The sequence below is a fragment of the Bos mutus genome, chromosome 26 (genome assembly GCF_027580195.1).
Source record: "Bos mutus isolate GX-2022 chromosome 26, NWIPB_WYAK_1.1, whole genome shotgun sequence".
Classification (NCBI taxonomy): domain Eukaryota; kingdom Metazoa; phylum Chordata; class Mammalia; order Artiodactyla; family Bovidae; genus Bos; species Bos mutus.
In genome coordinates, this window is record NC_091642.1 from 389,089 (window position 1) to 405,323 (window position 16,235).

A 16,235-nucleotide genomic window follows, 5' to 3' on the forward strand; every position below is an offset into this window, starting at 1 on the left:
CAGCAGCCACTGCGGAGGGTGCACAGGGTGCAGGTGGCCCGAGACCCTCCTTCCTCCTGACAGGGCACCGGCCGGGGAGGATGCATGCTCTGGGGCCAGTCCTTTTGGCCCTCACTGCAGGTTGGCCTCCAGCTTGGCCGCGTTCAGGAGCAAGGCCATCCTCAGAGAGAACGTCCCAAGACATGTATTGCTTCTTGAGGCAGGGTCTGTTCAATGTGAACAGAAGTCCCAGAGCGCCCTTGAAAGTCCCCTGCAGCTCCCGTCTGAGGTTCTGGAGGGCCCCAGCTCTGGCTTACTTTGGCCCTGGACCCAGACCAGGCTGGCTGACGCGGCCTGTGTGTGACCTTGCACAAGCTGAGGGGAGGCCCCAGAGAGGCAGGCAAGGCAGGCATCTCCATCTTTCCGCTTCATACCTGAGCACAGGTCCTGGACCTGGACCTCCAGGGCCCTGAGCAGGGGGCTTGGGACTGCAGAGGTCCACCCCTGGCCTGTCCCTGGGACCAGGATCTGCTGGCTGGCTCGAGTCTGCTGCATGTGGCTTTCCGCCTGCCCACAGGGATCTGAAGCAGGATTAGGCAAGATTACAAACTCCAGAAGCCTCCCACAGAGACTCAGAGACCTGCCTGCCCTGTTGGGAGTGGTCCTGCTGCACGGGGGTTGGGGAAGGCTGACGGCACTTTGGCAGAACCCCACTTCAGTGGACAGAGGGTCTCTGTCTACAGAGCTGACCTTGAGACCAGTCAGAGGTGCCCTCCACTCTCGAGGTCCCGGGCAACTGTGCAGGCACCGTTGGCCCTGAGAGCTTGGGACAAGACGGACCCCCTTTCCTCCCCTGAGCAGCCAGACCCAGTAGCCCCTGCTTCCCCCTAAGCCCACCCACTGCCCTGTGTGGCTGGTGACCTGCTCTCCCCCAGGGCCTCTGTGCCTGGCCGACTGGAGGGGGTGCAAGGGCAGTGGGCAGAGGCTTTGATGACCATGACCAAGGGGATTCTTTGTGTGTTTGCTCTGGCTTACGTGGGGGAGACCAAGCAGGAATCTGCGGCCCAGAGAGGTTAAGGTGCCAGGTCAGGTGGCACAGCCCTTCAGCAGAGCCAAGACTGGAACCAGGCATGTGAGTCCCAGTGCCCCTCACCCTCCCTCCCTCCTTCTTCCCCTCAAGACCCACCTGTAACTGGCACTGGGTACACGCCCCTGGTCCTCTGCCGTGGGTGAGCTCTGAGCCCAGGAGGGCGGTGTCACACAAGCGATGCAGCGCTGCGTCATGCGGGGGGCGGAGCTCAGGGGCCTGAGACGTGGGCACCATCTCCAACTCATGTCTGCAGGCCTTAGCATCTAGAACCTTCCACCTGCCCGAGTGCAAAGGGCTCCGTGGGCGGGGGGTAGATGGGGGTAGAGGGGCGCTTGCTTCTTGCTGTCTGCAGGGGCACCCCCAGGCTCATTACGGGAAAAGAGAACTCCTGCTTGCTGTCGGTTCATGTGAGGGCACCCTTGGTGTCTGTGAGGACATTACCGGGGGAAAAGAGAACTCCCCTTGCGTGTTCGAGAACACGGTTCATCCCCACCAGGCTTCTTGCTGTCTGTGAGGACACCCTGGTGTCGCTCATTACCGGGGGAAAAAGAGAACTCCCCTTGCGTGTTCAAGCACACGGTTCATCCCCACCAGGCTTCTTGCTGTCTGTGAGGACACCCTGGTGTTGCTCATTACCGGGGGAAAAGAGAACTCCCCTTGCGTGTTCGAGAACACGGTTCATCCCCATAACTGTGCTCAGGGGGACCCCTCTCTCTGCTGCAGGGTGGCCGGACACTGGGCCACCCCAGACACAGGAAATCAGTTCTGGGTTCTCCTAGCAACGAAAGTTGACCCCGCAGGCCCTGAAGTGATTTTCACAGCCAGGGGGCGCGACTGTGTTTTCCAAGTGATTAACCAGCTGTAGCCTGGCACGGAGCATGTCCCCTGCGCAGAGCAGAGCTAGAGGGTTCCACAGGCCCGTCTCGCCTGGAGGCTGGAGCCAGGCTGCCCGTTGTCCCCGAAGTGCCCCGCCTGTTAATCAGGCCTGTTGAACACTCCTCCGGCCCTGGGGAGGGCCCTGCCTGGCTGGAGGGGCCAGGCCAGGATTGAAGGGCCTGGCTGGGCATTCAGAGGTGGCTGTGTGCTGGGCAGTTGGGCTGGGCGGGGAGAAGGCCTTTGGGAGGAAAGTACATGGCCCAGCTGAATAGGACTCTCTCGAACTTCCCTGGGGAGTGGCCAGACCCAGGAGGACCCCTCCATCTCTCCCAGAATGAGTTCTGGGGCGGCGGCCTCCCCCACTCATGCTGCAAGCCCGCACCCCTCACCAGCACTTCGGTCCACAGTGCCCGCGGCTGGCCAGAGGCCCTTTCCACGGTGCGACAGCCTATGGAATGGAGCAAAAGACTGCCTAAGGTGGGCCAGGGTGGCTGCCCACCTGCCAACAGGGCTCCATCCCCTCTCCGAACCAGGGCCACCTGTCTCCCGGGCCAGTGGGGTACGGGGCGGGGGGCCCGAGCCAGTCCTTCCTGTAGTGCTGAGAAGAGCAGTGACGCCCTGTGCCGGGGGCTCCCTCCTGTCTCCCTCCTCTCCCAGGAGCCGGGGGCTGCCTTGGGGCTCCTGGCTAGACCCCAGGTTCCAGGTATCACCATCCCTCTGCCCAGGTGCCACAGGGACACTCCTGTGGACTCCCAGAGTCCTCGCAGAAGGCTGGCAAGCAGTACGGAGATGAGCCAGGCCCCAGGCACTTCCTGCCGGTGAGCGTGTGACCCCGCCACGCCCGGTCCCGGTCCCGGAACTGCCCACTGCTCCCAGCTGCCGCTCTCCCCTGGCTCCCTGCATTCAGGCCACACAGGGTCTCCTCTGTTCTGGGTGCATGACGTCCCCCCAGAGGGCTCTCCCCCGAGGCTCTGGGTGGGCCGTTAACTCCCAGGAGAGGTAGAGTTACCCGCTCAGAGCCCTGGGATCCCTGTCCTTGAGTCCCGTGGCCCCTCAGTCCTCACAGGTCTGAGGGCCCCTTCTCTGAGCTCTGTGGCCCTGGCCTCTGCCCCCAGCATCTTTCTCATCCCAGCTTCCCTTTCTCTCCTCCCCAGTCAAGGCCAAGGACAAGTGTCAAAGTGTAAAATGAAAACAGATACAGAAACGTCCCTGAAAAAAACTCAAATACTTGGAAACTCAGTAACATACTTCTGAGTGACCTTGGGTCAAAGACGAAATCAAAAGAGAATTAATATTTTGAACTAAGAATGAAAACGTCAAAATTGTAGGATGTACCAAAGCAGTACTTACAGGAAAATCCATAGCGCTGACAGCTATATCAAAAAAGAAGAAAGGTTTAAAAATCCATGACAGTGTCCACACTAAGAAACTGGAAAAAGTAGAGCAAACGAAACATAAACTAAGTAATGGAAACACAAAGATCAATGAAGTAGAAAGCCTTTGCAACCCGATGGACTGTAGCCCACCACGCTCCTCCGTCCATGGGATTTTCCAGGCAAGAGTACTGGAGTGGGTTGCCATCGCCTTCTCCAGAGGATCTTCCTGACCCAGGGATTGAACTCAGGTCTCCCGCCTTGTAAGCGAGACGCTTTACCGTCTGAGCCACCGGGGAAGTCCTGAGATAGAAAGCAGGAGATGATAAAGATGATGAATCTGAGAGCTGATTGCTAGAGATCAAGGGCGCTGATAAGCCTTTGCTGCCCAAAGGGCTGGTGCCAGGGGACTCTTGTGGCCTTCTTAGTTCACCCCTGAGTCACAGTCCTGCCCAGATGGCCCTGGAGCACCTGCCAGAGGCTCTGGGTCTAATCACTGTACCCCCGGGGCCTTGGGGCCGAGGGGCATCAAGCCTGGAGTGGCAGCTTGGCTCCTATTTCCAGAACCATCCTACACTCATCCCCATCTTCTCCTGAATGGTGTTGTTTTCCCACCATGCCCTTGCCTTTTTTCAAGCATCTCCAAAGTTGTTCACTCTCAAAAATAATATATATATATATATTTACAATTCAGTAATTCCAAAACAGCATCCTCTCTGCGGAGCTTGGTGGACTCTCCCACCCATCCTATGCTCGGGCCCACACCTGGGCTGCACCGCGAGCCCTTCCCTAGGGCCCCCGTTGCTGCAGGCAAGGACTTCCCCGGCCCACTGCTCTCCTGTGTCCACCGAGACCTCCAGCTCACCTGGTCTCTGCAGTTAGATGCCCACAGCCAGCTCCCCAAGGAGACAGAGCCCCACCTCCACCGGGCACAGACAGTCTGACTCCCAGCTCTGCCAGCAGAGGGCGTTTGAGCACTTCCCGCCTGGGGACTTGGCACCGGGGCCGGACAGGCAGCACAAGGGAGGCAACTCGGGATGCCCACGGCCTGGACTCTGCAAGAGCTGGTGCCTCAGCAAGGCCCCAGGTGCCATGGAGCCTGGCTCCCGGGTTCCTCTGACCCATGGAGACAGTGCCAGCCCTCCACCCCAGGCAGCACACAGAGGAAGGAGCACAGACTTGAGAGTGACTCAGGGCTGGGCCCATCCAGCAGGACCCCTGCCAAATCACTTCCCCCAGAGCCTGTTTCCTCTCCCACGAAAGCGGGGATGATAAGAAGTGCCACATAGGGGACGCCAGCGCCCTACTGCCTCTGGACAGATGCACTGTGAGGGACTGTCTCTCGACCGCAGACAGCGCATATACACCCCTGCACAGACCTGGGGCCAGAAGTCCAAGTGGGTCTCCCTGGGTTAAATCAGGTGTGCGCAGCCTGGGCTGGTCCTGGTGGAGGCTCTGGGTCCTCTAGAGGCCACGGCCAAAGCCAGCTGTGACAGGCTCAGTCCGTCCCACGCTGCCCCCTCTGGCCTCTTGAGGACCCTCACAATTAGATTGGGTCTACCTGGATGCTGCAGGGTACTCTAGCCATCCCAAAGCAGCTGATGAACAGTGTCAATCCCAGCTTTGCCACATACCGTGACATACTGCTGGGTCCCGGGGATTAGGTAGCAGACATCAGGGCGGGGAGAGGTCGTTCTGTACGGGACAAAATTACCTGCACCTGTTGCTCTGGACAGAGGGTCACTCGATAAAAATGGGCTCTTCCTCTGGTTTCTCTTGTCAGGAGGTGTGCCTGAGTTTTAAAGCCCTGCATGTAAAGAGTAAGCATGAAGGTGAATTGGCAGAGAAGCTAGATGGGAACAGGAGAAAAGGAAAGACGTGGGGAGACACCCTGAAGTGACGGGGGTCTCGGGGTGAGTCCCGGAGCCTTCTCTCCTCAGCCCCCACCCTCGCCTGAGCCTGCCCCATCTCGTGGGCCTCATCCGACCTGGAGCAGGTCCTCTCCTGAGCGACGCCCGAGCATCCGCCTGGGGAGACGGACCTCCTGTCCGGCGGCCTCTCCCTCATCACTCCCACCAGCTGCTGGAGCTCGTGTCATCTAGCCCTCTTCTGGCCAGAGTCATGGAAAGTACCACTTGTGTTTGGAGCAATTTTCCAATAAGTCAAGAAGGAAGAAGTCAAAGGCTCCAACATGGATACCTTTGAGAAGGAGAGTGGCCGGGGCCTTTCGGGATGAAAGGGAGGCTGTCGGGGCCTCGGCTGAGAGAGATGACAGGGGGTGAGGCATGAAGCGGTGGGGCCGCACGGTACTCCCTGCAGAGTGCACTGTCTGGAAGGCACGGCCTATAGAAGGGGCCTAGAGGAGGGGCGGTGCTGCCCTGGAGCAAGACCAGGAGTCAGCTGTCTGTAGGCCACTGGCCAGCAAAGGTGCCCTGCCTGTAAACCACCATGTAGACCACGCTGGCTGCCTCCATCCATGTCCAAGAGGGGACGGTCAGTGTCCTCAGTCACGTGGTGCCAGCTTCCCTCCCTCAGCACCGCCGCTGTGAGCGTGACCTGACTTTCTCTCACTTCAGCAGACCCTCCCCTCCAAGGTTTTAAGACGGGGGGAGCGTTTCTATTCCTGTTTGAGTCCCGCGCAGTTCCAAACCCTGCTGGATGAGTCCTACAAAACGAAATCTGTTCTCAGAACTCACCTCCCTACGCTGACCGCCCCGACAGGAAGCCTCTCGGCACCCGACCCCCGTGCCGGGACTTGTCTCTCGTTTCTGGAAGTTCAGGATGTGCTCATCCCTGTGAAGTCAGCACCAAAAGGAGGCACCAGGACACAGGAAGAACAGGTATCCGGCCTTTGCTGACCTCCTGGCCCCTCAGGGCTCAGAGCAAACCTCAGGAACAACGCCACTCAGACTGGGCTCGGTGTCCACCCCAGTGCGGACTCAGCAGGCCAGTCTTTGAGGCTTTGCTACCATTTCAGGGGCTCACCTGAGATGGGGTGGGGAGTTGGCACTGGCTTCAGCACCTACCAGCCTCAAGAGGGGCCAGTGCTGGGGCTGGGCCTGGTCTCCTGTCCACACAACAGGCCTGGCTGGCCTGCTCCTGGAAGCCAGGTGCCTGCAGGCATCTTCATCTCTTCTGGTGCCCAGAGACAGTGCCCAGGCTCCTACAGCTGGGTCCAGGCTTCTGCGCCCAAAGCCTGCACGTTGACAGAAATGGGGTCCTGTCCTTCTCACGCCCAGCACCCCGGCCACCTCCCGTCCCAGGGCCCAGTGGGGCTGGAGAGGCCGCCGTGCCGGAGCCTGTTCGAGCTCGGTGCTGTGGTCTGGGCTTTGACGTCCACGCCCAGGGGCTCTCCTCCATCCTCCAACCCCCTCTGGAGCCAGGCCAGGCAGGAGCCTGGTCAGCACTGGCTCGCCTTGCTGGGAGGGAGACACACCAGTCCAGATGCCTCCTGGGAGACCTCCTGAAGGTCAGCACCGGTCCCTGGCCCCACAGTCCCATCCCACCCCAGACCAGCTAGACACAGCCCAGGCCCCACGTCATCCACCCAGACGCTACCTCTGGGCCATCCTGAGTGGACATGGGGCAGGCCGAGGCAGCTGGCTGTTATCCTCATTAAAATTCGTTTTCAAAGGCTCCGGTGAGCGGCCTGCTAAAGATAAACTATCAGGAGAGAGGCCTTCAAAGAAAGTGCTTTAATGATGCAATTATCTTCAATCAACTCAGAACATCTTTATTACATTAGAAAAGGGCAATTTATCTCGGAATGCAGAAAGAGCTGGTCTAGCCTCAGACACAGGCCTGGCAGGAGGGCTCTGAAGGCCCCTTTCAGTCTTGCTTCTAAATTTGCATGGTGAGAAACTTGCTGAGTGAATTTCTCTAGCTTAACTGGACGAAGCATCATCCAAAACTAGTTTTCACTGAACAACTTTGCTTTTTCAAAAATTAACATTTAGTCGATTTACTTTGCTGCTTCTGCGTTCAGGGATATTACTCTGACATGAAATCGTTACTGGCAAACCAATCTCCTGATTTATTCTAAAATGCATGCGGGGTTTCTTCCCTTGGCGGAGAGACTGCAGAGCGGTGCCTCGTTTGCAGCACTCAAGGTTTCCAAACCAAAGATCCGTTCAGTTTCGATACGTGCTAGTCTCTGTCGGACCTTCGCTCCTTCTTCGAACCGGGTCTGGGATCGCTCTCCACCTGGTCGCGGCGTCTCGGAAGCAGCTCGGCGGTCCGGCCGGGGTCTGTCCGAACTGGCGTCGCAGGGCTTTTCCCAGGTCCCAAGGCCCGGGTTTCCCGAGGATTCGGCCCAGCAAGTGCGGAGCGGGAGGGGCTGACACCCAGTGACCCTAGGCGCCCTTCTTGTGTCCCAGGCCCCGTGTCGCAGGCGCTTGAGACGTGGGAGCCTCGGCCTCCCCAGCGGCCCCGGGCCCTGCCCTGGGACCTTCGCCGCGCCCCGCCGGCCGCTCCCGGGCCAAGCTGTGGGACGCCAGGGAGAGCGCCCGCCAGCTACGGGCGCCTGGAAAGCCACCCAGGCTCAGGGCGCCATGGCCCGACTTCCAGGCGACGGAAGCGGAGTCTCCAGTCCGGGTGCAAGGTCGGCCAAAAGTGGCCCCCAGGGTTTGGAGACAGCGCCTGGACCACGGCAGGCACGCGCCGATGGCTCCGGCTCCGGGCTGTGGCGCAGCGGGACGAGCCGCCGGCGGGCGAGGACACTGCGGGAGGCGCCCGGACCGAAGCTCAACCCCGTCGCGGCCACTGCGGGCTCCTCCACGCGAGGAGGCTGGGGCCAGCGCCTCATGCTCCCCGGTGTCCCAGCCGCATCCCAGCCCGGCCACAGCGGGCTCTAGGAAACCGACGGGGTGCGCCAGGCTGGCCGGGGCTGGGACTCACATGGCTGCCAGTCCGGGGCTCGGCCGGCGGCCCCGCCCCTCCTTGCCCGTCCCCTCCTCCCGGATCAGCGAAACCAATGGGCGTCTGAACCCACGCGGCAGCCACTGAGGCGATTGGACAGCTGGGTATGAAAGGGGCGCCGCTTTTTATAAAAAGGGCACCGAGGGAGGGGGCGCCACCGAGTCCCCGGCAGTCTCGCTGCGCGCTCCCCCCACGTTGCGCCCTCCGGGCTCCGCTAGCCCAGCGCCCGCCCGTCAGCGCATGGCCCCGGCTTTGCTCGGCATGAACCCCGCTGGGCTCAGGACGTGGGACGGGGACCGTGCGAAGTTCGGCCCGCTGCCCTTCGGCGTCGAGTCGTTGCTGGAAGCCGAGCGCTGGCTGGGCTCGGAGCCCGTGCAACCCCAGAAGGAGAGGCCACGGGGCGCCGCGGAACCCCGGGCCTGGTTCCCGCCGGCCGCCCTCTCGAGCGCCCCACGTAAGTGCCCTGTCGCGCGGTCCCGGGCTGCGAGAGGAGCCCGCTTGGCCCGGGCTGGGAGGACCAGGGCGGGAAAGGCGCTGTCGTTCGTAACTTCGGAAATAGCCATCCACTAACGCGCCGGCCTGAGTGCAAAGAAAGAAATCAGCCCAGGAGAGCCCGCCCAAGCCCTCTGGCGCGCGAGCCCTGACCCACCTGCCCCCTCCAAACAGGTATACCCTGCTCTACCCGGGGGCGGGGCCTCAACCCCAGACCCAGGGCCTCTCGGCTCGGAGTCTCTCTGGCCGTGCACCCTACAGTCCCCGCCAAGGTGGACCTCTGCTTCCCCTCCTCGCTCACCGCTCAGGTCTTGCTGCGGTTTCGTGCCCAGGTTTCTCGCTTTTCCAAGCGGGCAGAGTTCCCCTCCTCCCTGGGGAGCAGAGCCCCAGTCCACTTTGTCCCTCTCCGCGCGCCGCCCCCCTCCCCCTCCCGTGCCTTGCTTCTATTACCCCGCAGGCTTCGGGGGTCCCGTCTCACCTGAGGCCCGCGGTCATAGAGCCAGGACTCACATCCAGAATCGGCCGTGGCGGGCGATCCCGGAGTGCGTCCGAGCGCCCGCTTTTGCTCTTTCCTCCCAGGCGCCCCCAGCCCTCCAGCCTGCGCCCTCGGGAAACAGAAGAGCGACCGCGAGCCGCGGACGCCCTTCACCGCCGCGCAGCTGCTGGCGCTGGAGCGTGGCTTCGGTCAGCAGCAGCACGTGTCCGTCGCCGAGCGCGCCGCATTCTCCAGCAGCCTGAGTCTCTCCGAGACGCAGGTCAAGATCTGGTTTCAGAACCGCCGGGCCAAGGCCAAGCGACTGCAGGAGGCCGAGCTGGAGAAGCTGAAATTGACGGCCAGGCCGCTGCTGCCCCGTCCTCCCCTCCCTTCCCGCTGGGCGCCCGCCTTCACGACTCCGCCGCCGCCCCGCCGCAGGTGCCCGGACTCCTCGCCGCGCCGTGGCCGCCTACGGCCTGTATTACCTGCATATATTTGGGTGATCAGTTGCTTCCCCCTTGAATTTGTTAACATGGTAAATTACAGCGGAAAGTCCAGTTTCTCCCTATCATGTCCAATACTTGTTTCTATCTGACATTTTGATTGCAGCCAGCCGAGTGAATGTGAAGCCTCAGGCTTTAATCTGTGTTTACTAGCGACACCACCTTCTCATGTGCTCATTTGCCATTTATATATTTTCTTTAGAAAAACATCTGCTTAAGTCCCTTGCCTAGTTTTCAGCTGGGTTTTCTTTTGTGTTGAGTGTTTGTAAGCATTCTTTATATGCTCAGGATAGTAAATCCTCATCAGACACAGAATTTGCAAGTATTTTCTTCCATTATGTGGGTTGTCTTTCCACTTTCCTGACAGTGTCCCTTTGAAGTACAAAAGATTTTAGTTTGATTAAATCCATTGTAGCTATTTTTAATTTTGTTGCTTGCACTTTAAAAAAATTTGATTTGGCTGGGCCGGGTTCTGGTTGTGGCCTGTGGGATCTCTGGCTCTGGCATGCAAGCTCTGAGCTGCAGGACCAGCCCGGGGCACCCTGTACTGGGAGCAAGGAGTCTTTACCACTGGCTCGCCAGGGAAGTCCTTGCTTCTGCTTGTGATGTCATACTTAAGAATCTTTTGCCAAATCCACAATCAAGAAAATTCACTCTGGTTTTTACCCAAGTGTTTTATAGTTATATTTCTTACATTTAGACATTTGATCCATTTTTAAATATTCTGTAAGTATACAACTTGATGCTTTTGCATGTGGTTATCCAACTGTCCCAGCACCATTTGTTGAAAAGACTACTCTCCCCCACTGTCTGTGATGCCCTCAACCGTCGCTTACTGGAGGTGTGTGGGTTTATTTCTGGGCCGTCAGTTCTGTCCCATTGATCTGGATATTTATCCTCTGCCAGGACCAGAGTCTGCATTACTGTTGCTTTGTAGTAAGATGTTGTTTTGTTTTTTTTTTTTTTTTTGGTAGTAAGTTTTGAAACCTTCCTATTTTGCTCTCCTTTCAAGAACAAGAATGACCTATTCTGGGGTCCTTGCAATTCCATATGAATTGTAGAATCAGATTGTCAATGTCTACAAAGAAGTCCACTAGGTTTCTGATAGAGAGTGCATTGAATCTATAAATTAGGGAATATTTTAGGGAATATTGCCATTTTAACAATGTTAGATTAATCATGCATGAGACAGTTTTCTAATTATTTAACTCCTCTTTATCTGAACAGTGTTCTATAGCTTTCATGGTGTTTGTTCCTCAGTCACTAAGTTGTGTCCAAATCTTTGCAACCCCATGAACTGCAGCACACAGGCTTCCCTGTTGATCACCAGCTCCTGGAGATTGCGCAGACTCATGCCCATTGAGTCAGTGATGCCGTCCAGCCATCTCGTCCATGCAGGCTTCCTGTCCTTCACTGTCTCCCGGAGATTCCTCAGACTCATGCCCATTGAGTTAGTGATGCCGTCCAGCCATCTCGTCCATGCAGGCTTCCTGTCCTTCACTATCTCCTGGAGATTCCTCAGACTCATGCCCATTGAGTTAGTCATGCCGTCCAGCCATCTCATCCATGCAGGCTTCCTGTCCTTCACTGTCTCCCGGAGATTCCACAGACTCATGCCCATTGAGTTAGTGATGCCGTCCAGCCATCTCGTCCTCCGTGTTTCCTTTTCCTCTTACCCTCAATCCCTCCCAGCATCAGGGTCTTTTCCAATCAGTTGGCTCTTCGCATCAGGTGGCCAAAGTGTTGGAGTTTCAGCTTCAGTATCAGTCCTTCCAATGGATATTCAGGGTTGATTTCCTTTTGGATTGACTAGTTTGAACTCCTTGCTGTCCAAGTGACTCTCAAGAGTCTTCTCCAATACCACAATTTGAGTGTATCAATTCTTTGGCACTCAGCCTCATTTATGGTCCAACTCTCACATGCATACATGACTTCTGGAAAAACTATAGCTTTGACTATACAGATCTTTGTCAGTAAAGTGATGTCTCTGCTTTTTAATATGCTGGTTAGGTTTGTCATAGCTTTTCCTCCAAAGATAAGCCATCTTTTAATTTCATGGCTGCAGTGCCTGTCAACAGTGATTTTGGAGCCCAGGAAAATAAAATCTGTCACTGTTTCCACTGTTTCCCCTTGTATGTGCCATGAAGTTATGGGACGGGATGCCATGATCTTAGTTTTTTGAATGTTGAATTTTAAGCCAGCCTTTTCACTCTCCTATTTCACCCTCATCAAGATGCTCTTTAGTTCCTCTTCACTTTCTGTCATTAGAGTGGTATCAGTTCAGTTCAGTTGCTCAGTCGTATCCGACTTTGCGACTCCATGAATTGCAGCACACCAGGCCTCTCTGTCCATTACCAACTCCCGGAGTTCACCCAAACTCATGTGTGTCGAGTCGGTGATGCCATCCAGCCATCTCATCCTCTGTCATCCCCTTCTCCTGCTGCCCCCAATCCCTCCCAACATCAGGGTCTTTTCCAGTGAGTCAACTTTTAGCACGAGGTGGCCAAAGTATTGGAGTTTCAGCCTCAGCATCAGTCCTTCCAATGAACACCCAGGACTGGTCTCCTTTAGGATGGACTGGTTGGATCTCCTTACAGTCCAAGGGACTCACAAGAGTCTTCTCCAATACCACAGCTCAAAAGCATCAATTCTTTGGTGCTCAGACTTCTTCACAGTCCAACTCTCACATCCATACATGACCACAGGAAAAACCATAGCCTTGACTAGACGGACCTTTGTTGTAATATCTTTGCTTTTTAATATGTTGTCTAGGTTGGTCATAACTTTTCTTCCAAGGAGTAAGCGTCTTTTAATTTCATGGCTGCAATCACCATCTGCAGTGATTTTGGAGCCCCCAAAATAAAGTCTGACAGTTTCCACTGTTTCCCCATCTATTTGCCATGAAGTGATGGGACCAGATGCCATGATCTTAGTTTTCTGAATGTTGAGCTTTAAGCCAAGTTTTTCACTCTCCTCTTTCACTTTCATCAAGAGGCTTTTTAGTTCCTCTTCACTTTCTGCCATAAGGGTGGTGTCATTTGCATATCTGAGGTTAATCACCGGGCCTTATTATTTGTTTTTCTGGTGACTGGTTGGATTATTTCAGTGAAGACTGTCTGCTGCACACACACCCTGCCAGTGGTGAGTGCTGTGCTGAGGGAGACACAGCCCTGGGGCCACACGCCACTGTTAAAGTCCACTAATTGCTGAAGTAGATGCTTTTCTGGAACTCTGGTTGTTGGCGATTTGATCTCTGGTTCCTCTGTCTTTTCTAAAACCAACTTGAACATCTGGAAGTTCACGGTTCACGTATTGCTGAAGCCTGGCTTGGAGAATTTTGAGCATTACTTTACTAGTGTGTGAGATGAGTGCAATTGTGTGGTAGTTTGAGCATTCTTTGGTATTGCCTTTCTTTGGGATTGGAATGAACACTGACTTTTTCCAGTCCTGTGGCCACCGCTGAGTTTTCCAAATTTGCTGGCATATTGAGTGCAGCACTTTCACAGCATTGTCTTTTAGGGTTTGAAATAGCTCAGCTGGAATTCCATCACCTCCACTAGCTTTGTTCGTAGTGAGGCTTCCTAAGGTTCACTTGACCTCACACTCCAGGATGTCTGGCTCTACGTGAGTGATCACACCATTGTGATTATCTGTGTCATAAAGATCTTTTTTGTATATTTCTGTGTATTCTTGCCACCTCTTAATATCCTCTGCTTCTGTTGGGTCCATACCATTTCTGTACTTTATTGTGCCCATGTTTGCACGAAATGTTCCCTTGGTATCTCTAATTTTCTTGAAGAGATCTCTAGTCTTTCCCATTCTTTGTTGGGAAAACATCTACTTCTGCTTTATTGACTATGCCAAAGCTTTTGACTGTGCAGATCACAACAAACTGTGGAAAATTCTTCAAGAGATGGGAATACCAGACCACCTGACCTGCCTCCTGAGAAATCTGTATGCAGGTCAAGAAGCAACAGTTAGAACCAGACATGAAACAACAGACTGGTTCCAAACTGGGAGAAGAGTACATCAAGGATGTATATTGTCACCTTGCTTATTTAACTTATATGCAGAGTACATTATGCGAAATGCCGGGCTGGATGAAGCACAAGCTGGAATCAAGATCACCGGGAGAAATATCAATAACCTCAGATATGCAGATGACATCACCCTTATGGCAGAAAGCAAAGAGGAACTAAAGAATGTCTTGATGAATGTGAAAGAGTAGAGTGAAAAAGCTGGCTTAACACTCAACATTCAGAAAACGAAGATCATGGCATCTGGTCCCATCACTTCATGGCAAATAGATGGGGAAACAATGCAAACAGTGTCAGGCTTTATTTTCTTGGGCTCCAAAATCACTGCAGATGGTGACTGCAGCCATGAAATTAAAAGATACTTGCTCCTTGGAAGAAAAGCTATGAAAACCTAGACAGCATGTTAAAAAGCACAGACATCAGTTTGCCAACAAAGGTCCATCTTGTCAAAGCTATGGTTTTTCCAGTCGTTATGTATGGATGTGAGAGTAGGACCATAAAGAAGGCTGAGCGCTGAAGAACTGATGCTTTTGAACTGTGGTATTGGAGAAGACTTGAGTCCCTTGGACTGCAAGGAGATCAAACCAGTCAATGGTAAACAAAATCAGTCCTGAATATTCATTGGAAGGAATGATGCTGAAGCTGAAACTCCAATTCTTTGGCCACCTGATGTGAAGAACTAAGTCATAGAAAAAGACCCTGATGCTAGGAAAGATAGAAGGCAGGATGAAAGGGGACGACAGAGCATGAGGTCGTCGGATTGTATCACCAACACTATGGACTTGAGTTTGAGCAAGCTCCGGGAGTTGGTGATAAACAGGAAGTCTGGCGTGCTGCAGCCCATGGGGTCGCAAAGAGTTGGACACAACTGAGCGACTGAACTGAACTGAATTGCCAGCTGATTGCTGTACTGATTTCAACAACCCCCTGGGCATAAATTCCTCTACAACTTACCCAATCCAGTTCCAGCCTGTCTGACACAATCTTTGTTTTTAAACTGGAGTATAATAGCTTTGTAATGCTGTTAGTTTCTGCTGTACAACAGCAGTGAATCAGCTGCAAGTGCACACATACCCTCTCCCTCCTGAGCCTCCCTACCCCAACCCCATCCCACCCCTCTTGGTCATCGCAGAGCAGACTGAGCTCTCTGTGCTATACAGCAGCTTCCCGCTAGCTTTTACACATCACAGTGCATATAAGTCAATGCTACTTTCTCAAGTCATCATGCCCTTTCCTTCCCCCGTTCCCATAAGCCTGTTCTCTATGTCTGTGTCTATTTTGGCTCTGGAAATAGGTTCATCCGTGCCATTTTTCTGGATTCCACATATATGCATTAATTTATGGCATCTGACACAATCTTTTCTGCGTTGCTGTTTCATGTTCCCACCCCATGAGGGCTCCCCTGGTTTTCTTATTCCCTGGTTCCCTCCTGTGAACCAGCCTCCAGCTTAGCCTTATCTCGACTTTCCTCCTGAGTGTCCACCACCGCCTCATGAAACTTGAGAACTTGGGCTTGAACTTGTCCACAGTCTGTTGCAGAGTCAGTCCTCTGGGAAGAGATTAGGAGCAATCTGTTGCGCTGACTTGCTCACTCCCCACAGTCCGAGCTGTGACTCTGGAGCCGGCGGGGAGGACAACGGCAGATGTTTCCGTGACACCCCTGCTCCAGGAGCTTGGAGGCGGGGCGCCGGCCTGGGGTCCTCTCTGCCATCTCTCCTGGCGAGAACCACTGCCCCACAGCTGAGGAAGTGATCCGCGGCCCAGCACCCTCAGTGGTGCCAAGGTGGAGCGTGCCCGCCAAGAGGGGGCTGGGCAGGAGGGCGCCCTGCGCTCAGGCGGCCTCACCCCCACTTAGGCAGGCACTGGGCCTGCTCCTCGGGGAAGGAGCCGGGGGAGGAAGCCTCGAGTCCTCAGCTGCAGCCCTGGAGCAGGGTCTCTGCAGTGGACACGTGTTTTGTGTTTGAACATTAAGAACTCACGGATGTAAGTATGTTTGCTGTTTCTCGGTTGTAGTTCTTGTTCTCGGTCCACACCAGCTGTCTAGCCCTCGGCCAGCAGCACCTTTCTGGGGTGCCTCCTGAGCCGAAGCTTGGTATTCCTCAATAGCTTCCTTGATCTCAAAAGACTAATCTGGCTTTCAATAAAGTAGCTTTCGTAAATATGGTATATACATTATAGCTTACAACAAAACTTCTAATTCAAATTCAGGACTATGGGTTTTTAACTTCAATGCTCCTAAATCTACTTTTTCTCGAGCCAAAAAATTTCAGTTCTTGAAACTACTCAGGTCATTTGGTAATTGGGACATTTGAGTTGTTCTCAGTAGTTATTAAAAATTTCACTGAATAAACTGCCTTTTGTATAAATCTTTTGAAGTATTGCAATGTGGATTCAGAATGTAGTCCTAAAAGTGGGGTTGCTAGGTCAAAGATATGTGCAGAAGTGACTTTGTTAGGTATTAGTAAATTCCCCTTCCTAGGGGTTTGCAGCATG

General features: G+C 54.7%; 1 protein-coding gene across 1 annotated transcript; it reads left to right on the forward strand.

Annotated features, from left to right (window-relative positions):
* The first annotated feature begins 7,017 nt into the window (after positions 1-7,017).
* Positions 7,018-16,059, forward strand: LOC138985805 (homeobox protein MSX-3-like). The gene is given in 4 exon segments (XM_070363592.1): positions 7,018-8,689; positions 9,307-9,579; positions 9,582-9,662; positions 9,665-16,059. Coding segments are annotated over 4 exon segments (609 nt in total). The 5' UTR covers positions 7,018-8,475; the 3' UTR covers positions 9,706-16,059.
* The last annotated feature ends 176 nt before the right edge of the window (positions 16,060-16,235 follow it).